Source organism: Garra rufa, chromosome 6, assembly GCF_049309525.1.
Source record: "Garra rufa chromosome 6, GarRuf1.0, whole genome shotgun sequence".
In the NCBI taxonomy this organism is placed as follows: domain Eukaryota; kingdom Metazoa; phylum Chordata; class Actinopteri; order Cypriniformes; family Cyprinidae; genus Garra; species Garra rufa.
The window spans coordinates 635,574-654,615 of NC_133366.1; the positions used below are offsets into that span (position 1 = coordinate 635,574).

Consider the following 19,042-nt stretch of genomic DNA (forward strand, 5'->3'; position numbering starts at 1 on the left):
TCTTTAAAGATTAATTGATTTCATCTTCGAAAAAAAGAGAGAAAGAAATGTGATATTATGAATACTGTCTGTTGTCTCATTAAGATGAATCGCTTTACGTATTCCCCAAATATAAGTTGCTTTGGGTGAATATGTCTGATTCACCCATATGCACAAAGAAAAGATTGCATGATCAAATGTAAGATGGTTTCTACACATTTCATAAATGAGGCTCCTGGTAGGTTAGGAAAATTTAAACATTTATAATCAAAAATTAAAGCCTAATTGATTTAATTAAACATGTAATGAAAAAAAATCCTTTTAACAAAGTCAGGAGCATCTTTCAAAACTATGTGCCAAATTACATGCAAACTGTACAAAGCCAATTGAAAAAAAAAAAAAAAACAACAACAACAGGGCTGACATAAAAAATATTGTCAGAAATAGTTTCTTGTAGAATAAGAAATCTGTAAGGAATTTTGTATGTTTTGTATTTTGTATTGTTCATTTCATAATTTACCAGTTTATTGTACCATTACATGTAACAGTATCATGTCTGGAAAGAAATATGCATACGTAATTTATATGCACTCTATAAGTTATGAATAACAAGCTATAAACTAAACTACACAACGGTTTGTATGCAAGGTCATTTTACTGAGCATATCAACAGCAATTCTACTAACAAATCCACTATCTAACCACTAGAAAATTTCTTAACAGTTCTAAAAGGCAATGTGTTGGTATAGGTTCGATTTTCTTGCTCTTGAATGAGTAGGTGTTTAGGTGGCTTGCCAATGTACTAGATTTCTTCTAACACATAAAATAAGTAAGTTTGACCAAAGGATTTGGAAGGAAAATAATTTATTGAGGGTAGTAATGTAGCACAGTTCTTCAACAGAGATGAACTGTCTGTGGGAGTAATATACTTAAATACAAAAAGAACAAAAACAATAGATTCAGTACAGGGTAACAGTACAATACAATGCAGCAGTCACATTGGGAACAGTGGGTCTCATTCACTAATTGCGTAGATTATTTGTATTTGTACACACATTCAAATTTCTTTTGAAAACTTTCCGCCTAATTCACTTTGTTCTTATCCTCACTTAGATGTTAGTGAACTATTCTAAGTGGCTGCGTGCACAAGGTTAGTCATTTGCATAAAACACGCCCAGACCATCTTCATACAAGGGTTTTCCACGCATGCTTTCCTTACTGCCTTTCATTATTCACGTAAAAAAAAACTCCATGTGACAACCTCATATGACGCTGTCTACAGACACACTCTTACCAGTTCTTTGAGCAATGCCAATTGCGCAATCCTCAATATCAGTTCATTCACAACAAAACAACTTTTATATAGATCCAGTTGACAGAGCTTTCATTAGTCTGCTGTGCATGCGCTGTCATTCAGAGAAACCCTGCAGCTCGAGCTATAGTCCAACTAATTTTTTCCTACCTTTTTCACTAAAGGCTATATAACGTGAAATAAATTTATGATGAAGTATATACATTTTATCGCAACTATATATGATCATATATAACTATTATCAAGATTGAAAAAAATACATGTATCTATGTATCTTATCTTATTTAGTATATTTGTCTTGTTTCTAGTCAAAATATATATAAAAATAATAATAATAATAATAATAATAATAATATATATATATATATATATATATATAAGCAAAATGACACAATTTTTAGTCTTGTTTCCAGGGGGTAAAAAACAAATAACTAATAACAAAGTATAATATTCTTAAAAAACTGTTACTTTACTTATCCCTCTGGGAGATAAATTTTCTTATTTTAAACAAAATACACTTAATTTAGTTTTCTTCCCCTGGAAACAAGACTGCATTTCCCACATAATTTTGCTTGTCTAGTAAAAGCATCTAAATTTAAGAATAGACAAACCAGTTTTGGCAGACATGTGCTTTCAGTTGTTCCTATATTTTTTCTTAAATTTAGAATAAATTTTGGTATGAAAGTTGTAGTGAATCATGATTTGTTCGTGAAAACGTTTGTATGGAACTTTCACGCCCAAATGTGTGCGTACGCATGCTAAGCGAATGAGACCCAATGTCTATTACTTTTAATTGTATACCGTACCTTTAGTGTTATGGTGTTAACTACCTCTGTTAACTATCTTGGTAACAACTTCTGAATCAGTTAAATTCTTTAAGTCCCTGTGTCTAACACAAACACACAGAGGAGCCTGGATATAAACCAAATCCAGCATAGAGGGGTTCAGTGAATGTGGTGTTGAATGTGTGTAAGTGTGTGAGTGTGTTTGGGTCAGAGACGCTGTAGAAGGACAGAACACCAGCCGGCACGTCCACATACACTCCTACTCTGCTAGAGGATGAAGGGGCTGGTATATCAGTGCTTATTTTATTGTGTAATGCAGAGAAATTTCTACTTGTGCAGTACACAGTCCAGGAGTTTTCATTGTATCCAATAAAACACTCATTACTGTTTCCTTTACGCTGTATTCCTTTACATACTACTGCTATGTCAGCCACTCCACTCCATTCAGCTTCCCAGTAACAGCGTTCAGTCAGACCCTCTCTACATAAAACGTTACCATAGTAATCAAATCTCTCTGGATGATCAGGATATGACTGATGCTCTTTCACTCTGATCACTTTTCGTTTCCCCTCGTTCAAAGCGAGACGAGTGTCTGCTGTATTTTCATCCAGTGTGAGATGACAGTAATCTGTGGTTGTAAACAACAACAACAGCAAAATCATTCATAACATGGCAAAATAACTTAAACAAATATAAAAAAGTTTTCAAGGACAATTGGCCCTGGGTGAATAGTGGTCATGTGATTTCTTTCTTTCTTTCTTTCTTTCTTTCTTTCTTTCTTTCTTTCTTTCTATATATATATATATATATATATATATATATATATATATATATATATATATATGTGTGTGTGTGTGTGTGTGTGTGTGTGTGTGTGTGTGTGTGTGTACTGTGTATGTATATGTATATGTATATGTATATGTATATATATATATATATATATATATATATATATATATATATATACACACACACACACACACACACACACACACACACACATATTGCATAAATGTATTAACAACTAAGCAATCTGTTAAAACACCTACTGAATGTGTGATTGCGTTCATTAAAACTTACATTTTTTCATTCCTGGTTTAATTCGCTTCTCTCCTCCATGAACCAACCTATAGAAACCCAAACACACCACACTATTAAGTATGAAGGGATAACACAATAAGATGATGTTCATGCTTAGGTATAAAACAAAAGACAAACATCCAGTGGTGCTTTATTTTATTTTAATTATTAATTAAAACATATTATTTTATTACTAAAATTAATTTTCATAAATTATATACTATTTGAAATCTCAAAACCTCTCAATTCTGACTATGAAGTTCAATTTTCAATAAATGCAATATAATGAGAATACTACATGAAAAGAAGTATGTTACTGAACAAGAGATGTCATTGTGTTTTATGTTTAGACATAGAATCTAGAATGGAATATAGAATTAGTGTGGAACAGTGCTGCTTGGTGGTAGGAGAAATAGAGGGACATAGTAATATTGTTTTGGCATCATGAATGAGAAGTGCAGTTTTTTTTTTTTTTAATAAAGTGCATTCTGTTTTGAAAGATTTAAATCCAGAAGAATTGTTATTTATAGGTGGAGATTTTAATTGTACTCTGAACGACAAGTTGATAGGAATCATTTAGAACAGTGTTTCTCAACCCTGGTCCTGGGCGCCCCCCAACTCTGCACATTTTGTAAGTCTTCCTTATCTGACACACCCATTTCACCCATTTTCAAAAAAAAAAAAAAAAAGAAAAGAAAAGAAAAAACTTATTCAGTTGATTAAAACTTATGACTTGTGTGCTATATGGAAAAATATGAATAAAGATATCAGGCAGTATATTTGGGTTCACAGTACTGAGTACTCTATCTCTTTGGCACGTCTTGACAGACTATAGTGTTTGATATTAGTGTAATCTTGTTAAATGTTGTAAACTTGTTCCAGTGGGGTTTTCTGATCACAGTCTAGTTCTGTGTAGTACTTTATCTAAATCTGTTAAATATAAGCTCTTCAATACATCATTGTTGAATGGTAAAGCATTTATGGAAAGTTTTACTTTTTCTGAAAACTATTTTTTTTTTCAGATTGCTGAACACATTTTCAGTTTATAATTTATTCAGTTTGTATAGAGGTCTCTGTTTTGGGTGAATAGTTTGGAAAAGAAAGTTTGACAGATATGCACCGTTTTATAAATGAAGCCATTGGTGTCCTTTTGCAGTCTCCAAGCATTCTTGGAAGTGCACCTTAAGTGCATATGTGTTTTGACAAAAGCATGTCTTTGAAATTTGGGTTAATTATTGTTTTCTAAATGTATATTTTATGAAGGCACTTTTCACTCTATTTGGACTTGTATTTGATGTGGGTTAAAAGTTAAATAGTTAAATGTTTGACTTACTTGAGTATTTCCAGTTTATAGTTTGGATCCACCAATTTGTCACTGAGTAGCTGGACTCCTGTTTCTCCAGGGTGATTATAGCTCAGATCCAGCTCTCTCAGGTGTGAGGGGTTTGAACTCAGAGCTGAAGACAAATAACCACAGCCTTCTTCTGTCACCATACAGCCAGACAACCTACAGATGAAAAATTAGTTTATTCTGATTTTTTTGAGCTAATAGATTTACTATGTGTATTGTGATTTAATTAGACCAAAATATTTAGGGCTAATTAAATTTGTTCTTTTTACCAAAGAAGCAGTGGGATATGTGAAAGTGCATTGTGACTGATACCTTAAAAGAGTGTGAGTGTGATGTGTCTTAATTATAACTTAAAGAAGCTCTTGTGTACTGTAAAAGTTTAGATTTGCAGATATTTCAAGACTATCAAGTTTTTTATGCTGCAAAATTCTAATGAAAACAACACTCTGACACTGAACTGAAGAGATATTTTTCAAAACTCTTAAGTAAATACATTTTACTATTTTGAAATCTTAGACGAGTAAATCAAAGAACAAAATACTATTTATTTTTCTTTACCACATGAGATTCAATACTATATTCTCCCTCACTGAACATCAATTGTGTCACATTTCTGCTCTGTCTAAAGATGTCATAAGGGATTTAAATGCCCCTATCGCCTTATATTACTGAAATGGGTGTTCTGAAATATCATTATTGTTTGTGTAAACATTTATGTGGCTGTGGGCTGTAGCTGGATTGCTTTAATATGCACTTTGAGGCATCTTCCGCCCAGCCCGCACAATAGTACAAAAAGTAATCACCTGGGTTACCTAACTGGGGGCCAGCCAGTTTTCAGCCAGTCCTCAGTTTCCAATACAGCCCCACATGGCTTAGACCAAATGAAGAAATCAACACAACTGAGTGTTTGTATAATCTACACTACGGATAGAATGTTACAGCTCTGTTTACAAACCTCAGTATCTCCAGCTGACAGTTTGGACTCTTCAGTCCATCAGAGAGCAGCTTCACTCCTGAATCCTGTAGGTCATTATTACTCAGATCCAGCTCTCTCAGGACACAGTTTGAGGATTGTAGAGCTGATGACAAACTCTCACAACACTGATCAGTGAGATTACAACCAGAAAAACTAGAACAAAAGTAAATAAATCATTAACCTTACGTATTGCATTTATTTTTACATTAATTATTATATTTGTAAATTAATATGACATTAATTGTAGCGGACATCATACATTATGCCTTTCAGAGAGGATAATGCCGCTCTGCAGAAACATTTTACTTATTGTAATACTCACAAGGCTTTTCGGCAGTTGATCACAGCTGGTATCAGTCTTCTTCTGCCTTCATCTGATGTGTTATATTTCTTGAGGTCCAGTTCATCCAGTGGCTCCTCTGACATCTGAAGCATGTAGGTGATTGTTGAGCAGTGAGCAGGAGAGAGTTTCTTTTCTGAGTGTTTGTCTGATTTCACAAACTCCTGAATCTCTGTGGACAGAGTCTGATCTTTTACTTCCAGCAGACAGAGGAACAGATTGATGGATCTTTCAGTGGAGAGTCCATTTCCATTTTTGATCTTCTCTTTAATGTACTGTGTGGTTCTTCTGATGCTCTCTGAACTGTTCTCTCTGTGCGTCAGTAGATCCTGTAAGAGTTCCTGATTGGACTCCAATGAGACACCCAGCAGGAACCGCAGGAACAGATCCAGGTGTCCATTTTCACTTGCAACAGCTTTATCTACTGTATTTTTCAAAAAGCCATAAATTAAGTCAAAAAACTTAAGGGTGTCAACATTTTTAGTTACATGGCAGTAAAACAGATAGAAAGCAGCAAGAAACTCTTGAACACTCAGATGAATGAAGCTGTAGACTTTCTTCAGATGAATCAAAGATTCCTCTTTAAAGATCTCAGTGCAAATCCCAGAATACACTGAGGCGTCAGTGATGTCTATGCCACTCTCAATCAGGTCCTCCTCATAGAACATCACATTGCCCTTCACCAGCTGATTGAAAGCCACTTCAGCAAGTTTCACAATCATTTCTCTGTTGGACTGCAGGAGTTTCTCTGGATCTCTCTCTTCATACTTCTGGTTCTTCATGTTGATCTGAATCAGCAGGAAGTGGATGTACATTTCAGTCAGAGTTTGAGGGATTTCTGCACTCAGATCTTCTTTCAGAAGCTTCTGAAGCACAGTGGATGAGATCCAGCAGAAGACGGGGATGTGGCACATGATATTAAGGCTTCTTGCTCGTCTGATGTGTGAGATGATTCTGCTGGCTTGATGCTGATCACTGATTCTCTTCCTGAAATATTCCTCCTTCTGAAACTCATTGAATCCCTGTATTTCTGTTACACGATTGATGTATTTGGAGGGGATCTGATTGGCTGCTGCTGGTCTGGTGGTGATCCAGATGAGAGCAGAGGGAAGCAACTCTCCTTTCATGAGGTTTGACATCAACACACCCACTGATGAAGACTCAGTCACATCACAAACTTTCTGATCATCTGTAAACCTCAATGTGATTCTGCTTTCATCAAGACCATCAAAGATGAACACAACTTTACACTCCTCATAAATCTTTGAGTCCAGATCTTGAAGTTCAGGATGAAAGTCCAGCAGAAGTTTGTTAAGACTGTACTGATGATCTCGGATCAAGTTCAGCTCTCGAAATGGAAGCACAAACATGAAATCTATATCCTGATTGGCTTTTCCCTCAGCCCAGTCCAGAATGAACTTCTGCACAGAGACGGTTTTTCCAATTCCAGCAATGCCTTTAGTAAGAACCGTCTTGATTTGGTCTTTCATCTCACATCCTGGTTCAGGTGAAGATTTAAAGATGTCATTGCAGTAGATTGGAGTGTCTTGTAAGTGTTTTATTCTGACTGATTTCTCCATCTGTAAAATCTCATGTTCTTCATTCAGTCCTTTACTCTCTCCCTCTATGATGTACAGCTGTGTGTAGATCCTGTTCAAAAGGGTTTGATTCTCTTGGAGTCTGGTTCCCTCAAATAGTCTCTCGTACTTATTATTCATGCTAGTTTTGTGCTGGTCTTTGTTCCTCTGCAGGTCTCTAGTCTCAAGTGCACGTGTCTGCAGGACTGCTTTAGTTTTTTCCTGACAGATGTGATTCTGATTCACCCCGTGGCTGAAAAAATATAATTATAATAGAATATAATTTAAAACAATGAATCTCATTCCCTAACAACTGTGTAAATTATTAGTATTTATATGTACATTTGAACTTCTCATGAAAACTTTCTGCCTAATTCACCACGTGCGTTCACGCATGAATTTGATCTTATCCTCGTCGTAACATTAGTAAATTTGGAGTGTTCTAAATGAGAGCCTTTCGTCACTCACATCAAGAAATTCCACGCAACCTCATATGATGCTGTCTAGAGATGCGCCAGATCTTTGAACAATGGCAAGTGCGCAGTCCTCAAAATTAATTCATACACATTAAAACACCTTTAATACAGAGAAACCTTGCAGCTCGAGCTATAGTCTAACACAGCTTTTCTTACTCTTTCACTAGATATGATGAAATAATATTTAAATGAAATATATACTGGTACATTTTATATAATCATATATAATATATACTAGTCAACATTCAAAATGGATCAAAACCTTTCTTCAAAGTTGTCCTAAAACCAAAACAATACCCATTCTTGTTTTAGGACAACTTTGATTAACTTTTTTGATCCACTTCAAATGTTGACTTCTGTATAACTATTATCCTAAGATGAAACCAGCATTATACAGGTGCTGGTCATATAATTAGAATTTTTTTCAAGAAGTTGATTTATTTCTCTAATTCCATTCAAGAAGTGAAACTTGTATAATGTATACATTCATTCCACACAGACTGATATATTTCAAGTGTTTATGTCTTTGAATTTTGATAATTATAACTGACAACTAATGAAAACCCCAATTCAGTATCTCAGAAAATTAGATAATTGTGAAAAGGTTCAGTATTGAAGACACCTGGTGCCACACTCTAATCAGCTAATTAACTCAAAACACCTGCAAAGGCCTTTAATTGGTTTCTCAGTCTAGTTCTGTAGGCTACACAATCATGGGGAAGACTGCTGATTTGACAGTTGTCGAAAAGACAATTAAATAAATAAACATTTTAAATATATCAGTCTGTGTGGCATGAATGTATACATTATACAAGTTTCACTTCTTAAATGGTAAGCATCTGTATATAACCTACACATAGATTCTGGAGACTCAGATCTCTGTTACAAAAGGCAAACATAACGGCACTTTATACATACAAACAGTATAGCTTGAATGCAATGCAGATTTACATTTACAATTATTAATTTAACAGATGCTTTTATTTAAGGCTATTTACAATTAAAGAATAAAACAGAGCAATCCAGTGATTTGTTTTGGAAAATCAGACACTTCCTATCATAGCAGGCTGCACAACTCCTTGTCCAAGCTATTGTTCTCTCCAGACTGGACTATTGTAATGCGCTCTTAGCAGGCATTCCTGCATGCACTATCAAGGCTTTACAACTGATTCAGAATGCAGCAGCAAGGGTAGTCTTCAACGAGTGGAAGAAAGCCCATGACACACCCCTCTTAATCAGTTTGCACTGACTGCCCATAGCCACTTGCATCAAATTCAAGGTATTAGTGTTTCCCTACAAGACAACCACTGGCACTGAACCAATATAGCTAAACTCTCTATTTCAGACTTTTGTGCCCTCCAGAAGCTTGCATTCCGCAAATGATGATGACTCATCGTGCCATCCTAAAGAGGCATAACATCATTTCACAGACATTTTGAGAGTCTTAAGCCATTTTCAAAAAAACATTATTTTCGTCAGAACCTAACCAATTATCTGTCACTCTTCACAGATACACCACTGGGTTGTGGAGACTCTAATCTCTGTTTCTTCCTGCTGATGCTGACAAAAGGCAAACATATGTAAGGGATAATGTACATCTGATCAGTTACTATTGCAGAATAAAGACAGACAGGCTTATCGGCTCAAGGCTTGTATAAGACTGAAGGGCTTTATTTTGCAATAGCAACTAGATGGATGTACATTATCCTGCTCATTACAGGGCTACTTGACACAAAAGTAACTAATTAAATAAAACATTGATCCGAGTCGAGTTATTTTAATGCAAAGCTTCTGTGAAGAGAGCAGTCATATCAAGGGGCAAATTCAAACATTTAAGGGAGACGGTGCAGTCATACCACAACATTTCACCACATAAATAATTATGGGGATACCCAGTATGGGGACATAGGTATTATCAATTTCTTACTTTTTTATGTTATTCATCTATGATGTACTACAATAAATTAGCAAGTAAATGTTTATACTAACAGAGTCAGAGGGTCAGAGGTCATTGCACCACTGAATGCAGGAGGATCTCCCATGGATCCGTCACTCTTCACAGATACACCACTGGGTTCTGGAGACTCTGATGTCTGTTTCTTCCTGCTGATGCTGACAAAAGACAAACATATGTAAGGGATAATGTACTGACCAGTTACTACCATAGAATAAAGCCAGACAGGTTTATCGGCTCCAGGCTTGTATAAGACTGAAGGGCTTTATTTTGCAATAGCAACCAGCTGGATGTACATTATCCCACTCATTACATGGCTACTTGCCACAAAGGTAAATAATTAAATAAAACATTGATCTGAGTTGAGTTATTTGAATGCAAAGCTTCTGTGAAGAGAACAGTTATATGAAGGGGCAAATTCAACCATTTAAGGGAGACGGTGCAGTCATACCACAACATTTCACCACATAAATAATTATGGGGATACCCAGTATGGGGACATAAGCATTATCAATTTCTTACTTCTTATGTTATTAATCTATGATGCACTACAATAAATTAGCAAGTAAATGTTTATACTAACAGAGTCATAGGGTCAGAGGTCATTGCACCACTGAATGCAGGAGGATCTCCCATGGATCCCTCACTCTTCACAGATACACCACTGGGTTGTGGAGACTCTGATCTCTGTTTCTTCCTGCTGATGCTGACAAAAGCAAATATAACAGCATTTCACACACATATACAGTATAGTTTGAATGCACAGCAAATTTACATTTAAAATTATTCATTTAACAGATGTTGTATTTAAGAATGTTTAAAAATAAAGAATAAAACAGAGCAGTCTGGTTATAGGGTCTGGAGAGTAATTTTTGCTTATGCCTTGAAATGGTTCTGTCCTGACAGTGAAATTGAAAATTTATGAAAATAATTCTGTATCTCTCTGTGATGGTACCATAACACAGGAATCATCACTATGTTGCTATTTATAACTTTTTATATTATTTATTTACGATGCACTACAGTAAATTAGCAAGTAAATGTTTATACTAACAGAGGGTCAGAGGTCACTGCACCACTGAACCTAGGATGATCTCTCATGGATCTGTCACTCCTCACAGATATACTGAACAATGAGTTTTGTCTTTAAATTGTCTTGTCTTGTGATTGTGAAAGTGAAGATTTGCTTGACAGGCTTGAATGCATTGTGCATCACTATGGATCAAATAATCTGCCAATGCTAAAATGAGGTACCCTGGAAATCCAGAGGTCTCGCAAGAGCACAATTTGAATTGTCTCTGCAAGACACTCTGGCATCGAGCAATCATGCATGTTACTGCAATACGTAAGCAGTTCTGGGAACCAATCAAATCGGTGTATCTGATGTAGGCGAGCCAGAGGTGAGCTAAGCTGATGACGACAGCGCTGCGACAACCGGAATCATAGTAAACATTATTGAAAGATGGCTACAGATGAACACCAGTTGTTTGAAACGCCTTTGGCCGCTACAGTGAACGAGTTAGACTTGGATTTTCATATAAAAGAGGAACAGAAAACCGCGCTCGAATCATTGCTTTCCAAGAAGGACGTTTTTGCTGTTTTGCTGACTGGATACGGCAAGAATTTAATCTTTCAGTTAGCGGGAAATGCCAGATAGCATTCGGCAGTCCTGAGTCCTGGCTGTTAAAAAAGAAGTGGCGATAAATGTTATCGAACAAGGTCTACAGGGACAACCTGATCGGGATTGTGGTGGATGAGGTCCATCTCATTTACAAATGGTAAGAGGCACTTGGTAAACTTACTGTAACAAAAAACTGAACTATTCAATAGTAATACAGTAGCCTAACTTGAACAGGACGATATGTCTCGCTGCTGAATGAAACGCTAGTGTTCATCCACATATTAGTTGATAGTTAATGAATAGTTTGATCTGACCTAATTGTTTTATGAGGTTGATTCAGCTGTCGTAGTTAATAGTTATTAATCTTGTCACATTGTTTATGTTATAGCTTATAACATTGAAATCCACTCTTATATGTTCACCGTCGCTCTGGATACATCACACCGTGTATTGTTGTGATTGGTCGTGGCGTTATCCAATTGCGTGCTCTGAGAGTTTCAAATGCACGCTTGGTGCTGCCCCTCGAGTTAGCCCCTTTTCATTGCTCGATGCCAGACCCTTAATCTTAATAGATTAGGATCTGGATTTTTCCAGGCTAAAAATGGGGCACACTCAAAAAAATAATTTAGTGGATGAACTCAATTTAATTGAGTGCAGGATTTACATCAAATAAATATATGTAACCGCAACTCATAAAAACAAATTCATGTAATGAAATATAATTGAGTTGGGCCAACTCAGTTTAATCAAATACGGTCTAAATGAAATTGATACATTTATGAAATTATTATTTTATGCTTGTTGAACTCAAGCTAAAACATTTAACTGGAAAATATATCATTAGGCAGAAACACTACTAAACTCTAAAAAGTAAGAGTTAACTTTTAAGGCATTAACCAAACTTGTTAGGCACTAGCCAATTGATGGCTTTGTTACATCTATGGCATGCCCAAAGTAGTTGTTTATTTTATCATTAAAACAGTTTTAACTTGTGTTTTCTTCAACCCAATCACATGCTCATCACTTCACCACAATGGTGACCCCCCCCCCCCAAAACACTAACATACCAGAAACTGTTTTAAATACAAACATAAAATATAATTAAACATTAAAGGTGCCATAGAATGCACTGATACAATATTTTAAATTGTTCTCTGATATCTACATAGAAGGTATATGGCATAGGAAAGGGCAAAAAATATGCAGAAACTGTTTTAACCCTTTATAGGGCGAGGCACCATATTTGATCACTTAATCGAACATTTTCAATAGCGTCTGCCTCCTTTGTATGAGATCGTGTAAGCACATGGATTTGTCCCAGCCAATCAGCGGATGTTAGTCTACGTCACGGATAGCGACACAATGGCATCTGACCAATCGGAAGTTGTCTGGGGCGTTTCAAACTTCAGCGTGCTTCCGGAATGAGAAAATGCTGATTTACGCTCCTACTTTGTCCCACAAAAACGGAGAAAGCATCGAAATGCACAATGGTAAGTCAATGAAACTTACACATTATATAGCTGAATAGTTGTGTTATATGGTGATATAGATGTTGTTTGCGTTTGATTTCTAGAAATTAGTGAACGATGTGGCAAAAAAAATGGTGTGATCATATTTGATCATACGCCCGTTTGTGGTAACACAACAGAATGTCCATTTTTAGACATACGCCCGGTTCAGGTAAAAGTAAGGCAAGTGATAGTTTGGCTGTTTTTATGCCTGTTTTTTGTCCACTGAATATTGCAAAGGCTTGTATACCATGATGCAGTAATCCAGTGTCAAACTTAAACCATTTATTGAAATGATCAAGAAATAAACAGTGAAAAATTTGTAATTTTGGTTTTAGTAACAATAGATTGGTGTTTATTATTTCTGCTAAAATAGGTGGTACCACCAGTACTTAATGCTATTTTTTTCAGTTCTTATTATACATTTACTATTTATGTGAATATTATATGTTTTCAGTAGATCTGCACTTTTCTTTCACAAACAAATCAACATGGGCTTGATACTGACTCAGAAACCTTTTCTTTCGCAGCTGTCTACTCAACAATTCTATGGATAGAAGTCAGTTTTGTTGTGCCAGCTGACCCCATCTAGGGTTCTGACGAGGAAGACAGCAAGATTTTTAATTTCCTAAATAAATATTCTGTTAAGTTTTTGTGTTCATATATATATATATATATATATATATATATATATATATATATAAAAATTTGTGTGTAAATTGTTTCTAAATAAATATTCTATGAATATTATATATGTTCTATGTATTTATTTATGCCTTATATTTAAAATGTATACACATTTTTTTGGGGGGGAAAAGTTACCATAGACCGGCAAGTGACTATATATGATCACTTCATTTAACCTAATTTTCAACATAAAAACATTAAAAAAAAATTTAAGTCACAAAAGTTTAAAGGTCTTGTAATAACCTCCAATAACACTCTGGGGTTGAATTTTAGAATTTCTAAGTATTTCAATGAGTGCCCTATAAAGGGTTAAAGGTCCATTTACAAGCCTAGGATTTGTCACTAGAATGAAATGCTCTGCTATTGCCTTTTTTGGAAGGTTTGTGAATATTAATGATAAACTCTGCTCTGATTGGCTGTTTCACAGATCGGCTCATTTCAATAGCTTGCACATGGAGGAAAATATATATTTAATTATAGAACTGTAGCCGCTTTTAATATGCGGTTTGCTGAAACTGCCGTTTTGAATGCACACTGTCTTTTGCAAACACCAGATTTATATAAGAATGAGGAAACGATGGTGAGACTCGCGGTATGTCATATCCATGTACTGAACTGTTATTATTCACCTATGCCAAGTTAAATACAGTTTTCCATTCTATGGCACCTTTAAGAATTATCCATATTGAATCATCATGATAAAATATGCATAATATAACATTTTATTTCAACATTTACTCTCTCTATCCAACCCATGAAAAACATGATGAGAAGGGGAAATCCACTTCCCAGTTACCCAGATAGAATAGATTATTTACTCTCAACTCAAACAAATTAGGTAAAGTGGTTGTAATTAATTGTGTTGGATTAACTTAATTTACTTAAGTAAATTGAACAAGCATCAAATGTTATTTGTGGCCTACTTAACTGAAACATGTTCTTTCAAAATGACAATATTGAGTTGAGCCGAAACAGAACTGTATAAAGTCAGTTTAACACGATGCATTTGTTTAAATGGGAACCTAAAACAATGGTGTTAAATGAAAATATTATATTTTTTAAATAACTTGAACAGTGTTGCATAATTATTATTTTTTTGAGTGCCTTACCCGTGGTCAGAGGTCACTGTTGCATCACTGGATGCCGAGGGCAGACTGCTTCTATTTTCATCACTCATAGACACATAGCTTGATCCAGGAGATGGAGAACACATTTTAGAGGCAGTGCCCTCATCTTCTCTTTTTTCATGGACACTCATTTTAGAGGCAGTGTCACACTTAAAAAGAGAAATAAATGGCAAATGTTTAAGTACAAAGTTTAAAAAAGCAAAAAAAAAAAAAAAAAAAAAAAAAAAGTACAAAAATACGTTAAATTAGCATCTGCATAAACATAGAAATATAAATAATGTACAGGTATAGTCGGAATACAAATACTGTACAGAAAACTGACAATGTATGTAAATAATGCAGTTTGTGTAATACATTGATAGCTTTTCAGCAGCTTAAAGACCTGGAGGGCAAAACATCCATAGAACTGCAACATAAGCCTGTCAATTTTCCATTTGTTCCACCTCTGTAAATATTTAGATCACTTCTCAAAAGAATAAAACTATCTGCCATCTGTATGTGTACAGATGGCAAGTTTGGGCCATTTGAAATCCATTTTAAGCGCCCCTAGCAATATTTCAATAATTAAACAGTGTGACAAAACATTGTAAAAACACTTAAAGCACTTTAATATATTTCAAACAGTAATATTAAAGATCAAATTCGATAATCACCATATTAATGCTGTGTAGTTTACATAGGCAAGCAGATGAGGTTGGAAAATGAAACCATTTAAACTTTGTACAGGTGCTGGTCACATACAGTATAATTAGAATATCTTTAAAAAGTCGATTTATTTCACTAATTCCATTCAAGAAGTGAAACTTGTATAATGTATACATTCATTCCACATAGACTGATATATTTCAAGTGTTTATGTCTTTTAATTTTGATGATTATAACTGACAACTAATGAAAACCCCAATTCAGTATCTCAGAAAATTAGAATATTGTGAAAAGGTTCAGTATTGAAGACACCTGGTGCCACACTCTAATCAGATAATTAACTCAAAACACCTGCAAAGGCCTTTAAATGGTCTCTCAATCTAGTTCTGTATGCTACACAATCATGGGGAAAAAGTGTGGTAGAAAAAAAAGTGTACAAGCAATAGGGATAACCGCACCCTGGAGAGAATTGTGAAACAAAACCCACTCAAAAATGTGGGGGAGATTCACAAAGAGTGCACTACAGCTGGAGTCAGTGCTTCAAGAACCACTACACACAGACATATGCAAGACATGGGTTTCAGCTGTCGCATTCCTTGTGTCAAGCCACTCTTGAACAACAGACAGCGTCTCGCCTGGGCTAAAGACAAAAAGGACTGCTGCTGATTGGTCCAAAGTAATGTTCTCTGATGAAAGTAAATTTTGCATTTCCTTTGGAAATCAGGGTCCCAGAGTCTGGAGGAAGAGAGGAGAGGCACAGAATCCACGTTGCTTGAGGTCCAGTGTAAAGTTTCCACAGTCAGTGATGGTTTGGGGTGCCATGTCACTGCTGGTGTTGGTCCACTGTGTTTTCTGAGGTCAACGCTGATGTACATTTTAGAGCACTTCATGCTTCCTGCTGCTGACCAACTTTATGGAGATGCAGATATTATTTTCTAACAGGACTTGGCACCTGCACACAGTGCCAAAGCTACCAGTACCTGGTTTAAGGACCATAGTATCCCTGGCCAGCAAACTCGCTGACCTTAACCCCATAGAAATCTATGGGGTATTGTGAAGAAGAAGATGCCCCAACAATGTCCCAACAATGCAGAAGAGCTGAAGGCCACTATCAGAGCAACCTGGGCTCTCATAACACCTGAGCAATGCCAAAGACTGATCGACTCCATGCCACGCCACATTGCTGCAGTAATTCAGGCAAAAGAAGCCCCAACTATGTACTGCGTGCTGTACATTCTCATACATTTCATGTTGGCCAAGATTTCTAAAAATCCTTTCTTTGTATTGGTCTTAAGTAATGTTCTGAATTGTGTTTTTCATTAGTTGTCAGTTATAATTAGGGCTGGGCGGTATATCGAGTTCTGGGGATATATCGATATGATTCCCCAACGCAATGCGGGATTATCCAATATCTTTCATATCGATATGGTTTGAGGCCACACCTGCGCGTAACAGATCACTCCAAGGTAGCACGCGACATGGAGGAACATGCAGCGCCGGTCAACACAGAAAACGTACTAGTCAGTAAAAAGAAAAACAATGGTTCACTTATCTGGAAGATGGTTCAGATTTAAAACTTCAGATGAGCAGCAAAAACAGCCCATCTGCAGGGAATGTTATAAATCAGTTGTATCAAAATGTGGAAGCACGTCAAATCTCTTCCACCACTTACAGCTGTACCATAAAGTGAAGTACGACGAGTATTTACAACTTCGTGCTATAACTTCGGCCACGAAGACAACGCAGCCGCAACCCAAAACATCTGCCCCAAAACAAAGCTCTCTGGAAGCATCTTTTACCCGAAGTGTGCCTTATGAAAAGAAAAGTCGCAAGTGGCGCAATATAACGAATGCGGTAACGTATCACATTGCTAAAGACATGGTTCCTATAGCGATGAAAAAGAGGGTTTTAAAACGATGCTAAAACCATTGACCCAAGATACGAGCTACACAGTCGCAAGTACTTTGCTTCAGAAGCTCTGCCACAAATGTACAATGAGGTCAGAGGGCAACTTTCCGAGCGGCTCGCAAAAGTGGCTCATTTTGCACTAACAGCCGATTTATGGTCTAGCAGGACATGCGAACCATATATGAGTCTGACAATTCATTTATTGAAGATTGGGAAATGAAACTGCATGTCTTCAAACCAGCTATTTCCCCCAAGACCACACAGGGGAGCATATAGCTGAAGCTCTGCATGATGCACTTTTAAACTGGAAGCTTGACGAAAAGGGACTGGTTGCTATAACAACCGACAATGGCAGCAACGTAATCAAGGCGGTGGAACTAAAGAAATGGCAAAGGATGCAGTGCTTTCGGTCACCGACTTCACCTGGCCATTGGTAAGTGCAACGTTTTTATTTGAACTGGTGAACCATATGCTAAATGCTAGTAGTAAATGATTGTTATGCTTGAGCAGGAAAAAATCCGTACTGTTTTTATCAACGAATTATTTTTTATAATTGGAAATGTTGTGCAGCTTTAAGCAGTAGAAACAACCTGTACTTGTATTTCATTTATCAAAGATTTTGTGCAGCATTTTATTTGTTGTGCAGCTGTTTATTTGTAAAAAGGGAAGGAAACTCCTGTGTTTGAATTATATTTTTCTCAAAAACTGTTTAATAAAGGTTTAATAAAGGCTTTGACTCTCAAGTAACCTTTATGGAAAAATACCGGATATATATTGTATACCGTCATTCTTCCTAAAATACCGAGATTAGAATTTTTGCCCATTTCGCCCAGCCCTAGTTATAATCATCAAAGTTAAAGGGATGGTTCGGAGTAGAATTGACTTCATTGCTATGCACTCCGAAGCCCATGTAAATACCCCATCTGAAGTTTTTTTTTTACCTTGGTCAAACATTTATGGAGATATTAGAGTTTTTCGAATTGCTTGTTACAGGAGTGAATGGTACATGTGATGTATCTCGTAAATTGCACCGCTAAACGTGCAAGTAATCTTACCAAACTTGTGCAGTAGTGTAAATAGGTTATGTACTCACAAAACGCTGCATCAGAACATTTGTAAGTCCACCATGAGTGTTTTAAAAACACGTTTTACCCGAGAACTACTAGTCTCAAAAACTACAAATGGCGACACGTCGACGACACGTCCCTGGTTTGAAAAAAGCACGTAAAAGTCCTCCTACAAGTTTACATGCACACAGATGTAGTAGGAGGACTTTTACGTGCTTTTTTCAAACCAGGGAAGTGACTTTGACCTTGTAGTTTCTGAGACTAGTAGTTCTCGGGTAAAACGTGTTTTTAAAACACTTACAAATGTTCTGATGCAGCGTTTTGTGAGTACATAACCTATTTACCCTACTGTACAAGTTTGGTAAGATTACTTGCACGTTTAGTGGTGCAATTTACGAGATACATCACATGTACCAATCACTCCTGTAACAAGCAATTCGAAAAACTCTAATATCTCCATAAATGTTTGACTAAGGTAAAAAAAACTTCGGATGGGGTATTTAGATGGGCTTCGGAGTGCATAGCAATGAAGTCAATTCTACTTCGAACCATCCTTTAAAGAAATGAACACTTCATATATTAGTCTGCGTGGAATGAATGTATACATTATACAAGTTTCACTTCTTGAATGGAATTAGTGAAATAAATC

The 19,042-nt window shown here is 36.1% G+C and overlaps 1 protein-coding gene and 1 pseudogene across 1 annotated transcript; both read right to left on the reverse strand.

Annotated features, from left to right (window-relative positions):
• The window catches only part of LOC141336255 (deoxynucleoside triphosphate triphosphohydrolase SAMHD1-like), a 187,713-nt pseudogene that overhangs the window by 125,092 nt on the left and 43,579 nt on the right, over positions 1 to 19,042 (reverse strand).
• LOC141336090 (protein NLRC3-like) lies at positions 841 to 14,915 on the reverse strand. The gene is made up of 8 exons (XM_073841600.1): positions 14,756 to 14,915; positions 10,414 to 10,536; positions 9,866 to 9,988; positions 5,806 to 7,653; positions 5,463 to 5,636; positions 4,490 to 4,663; positions 3,157 to 3,203; positions 841 to 2,704 (listed from the first exon to the last, which is right to left on the reverse strand). Exons 1-8 carry the CDS (start codon positions 14,902 to 14,904, stop codon positions 2,181 to 2,183), a joined length of 3,162 nt encoding a protein of 1,053 aa, XP_073697701.1. The 5' UTR covers positions 14,905 to 14,915; the 3' UTR covers positions 841 to 2,180.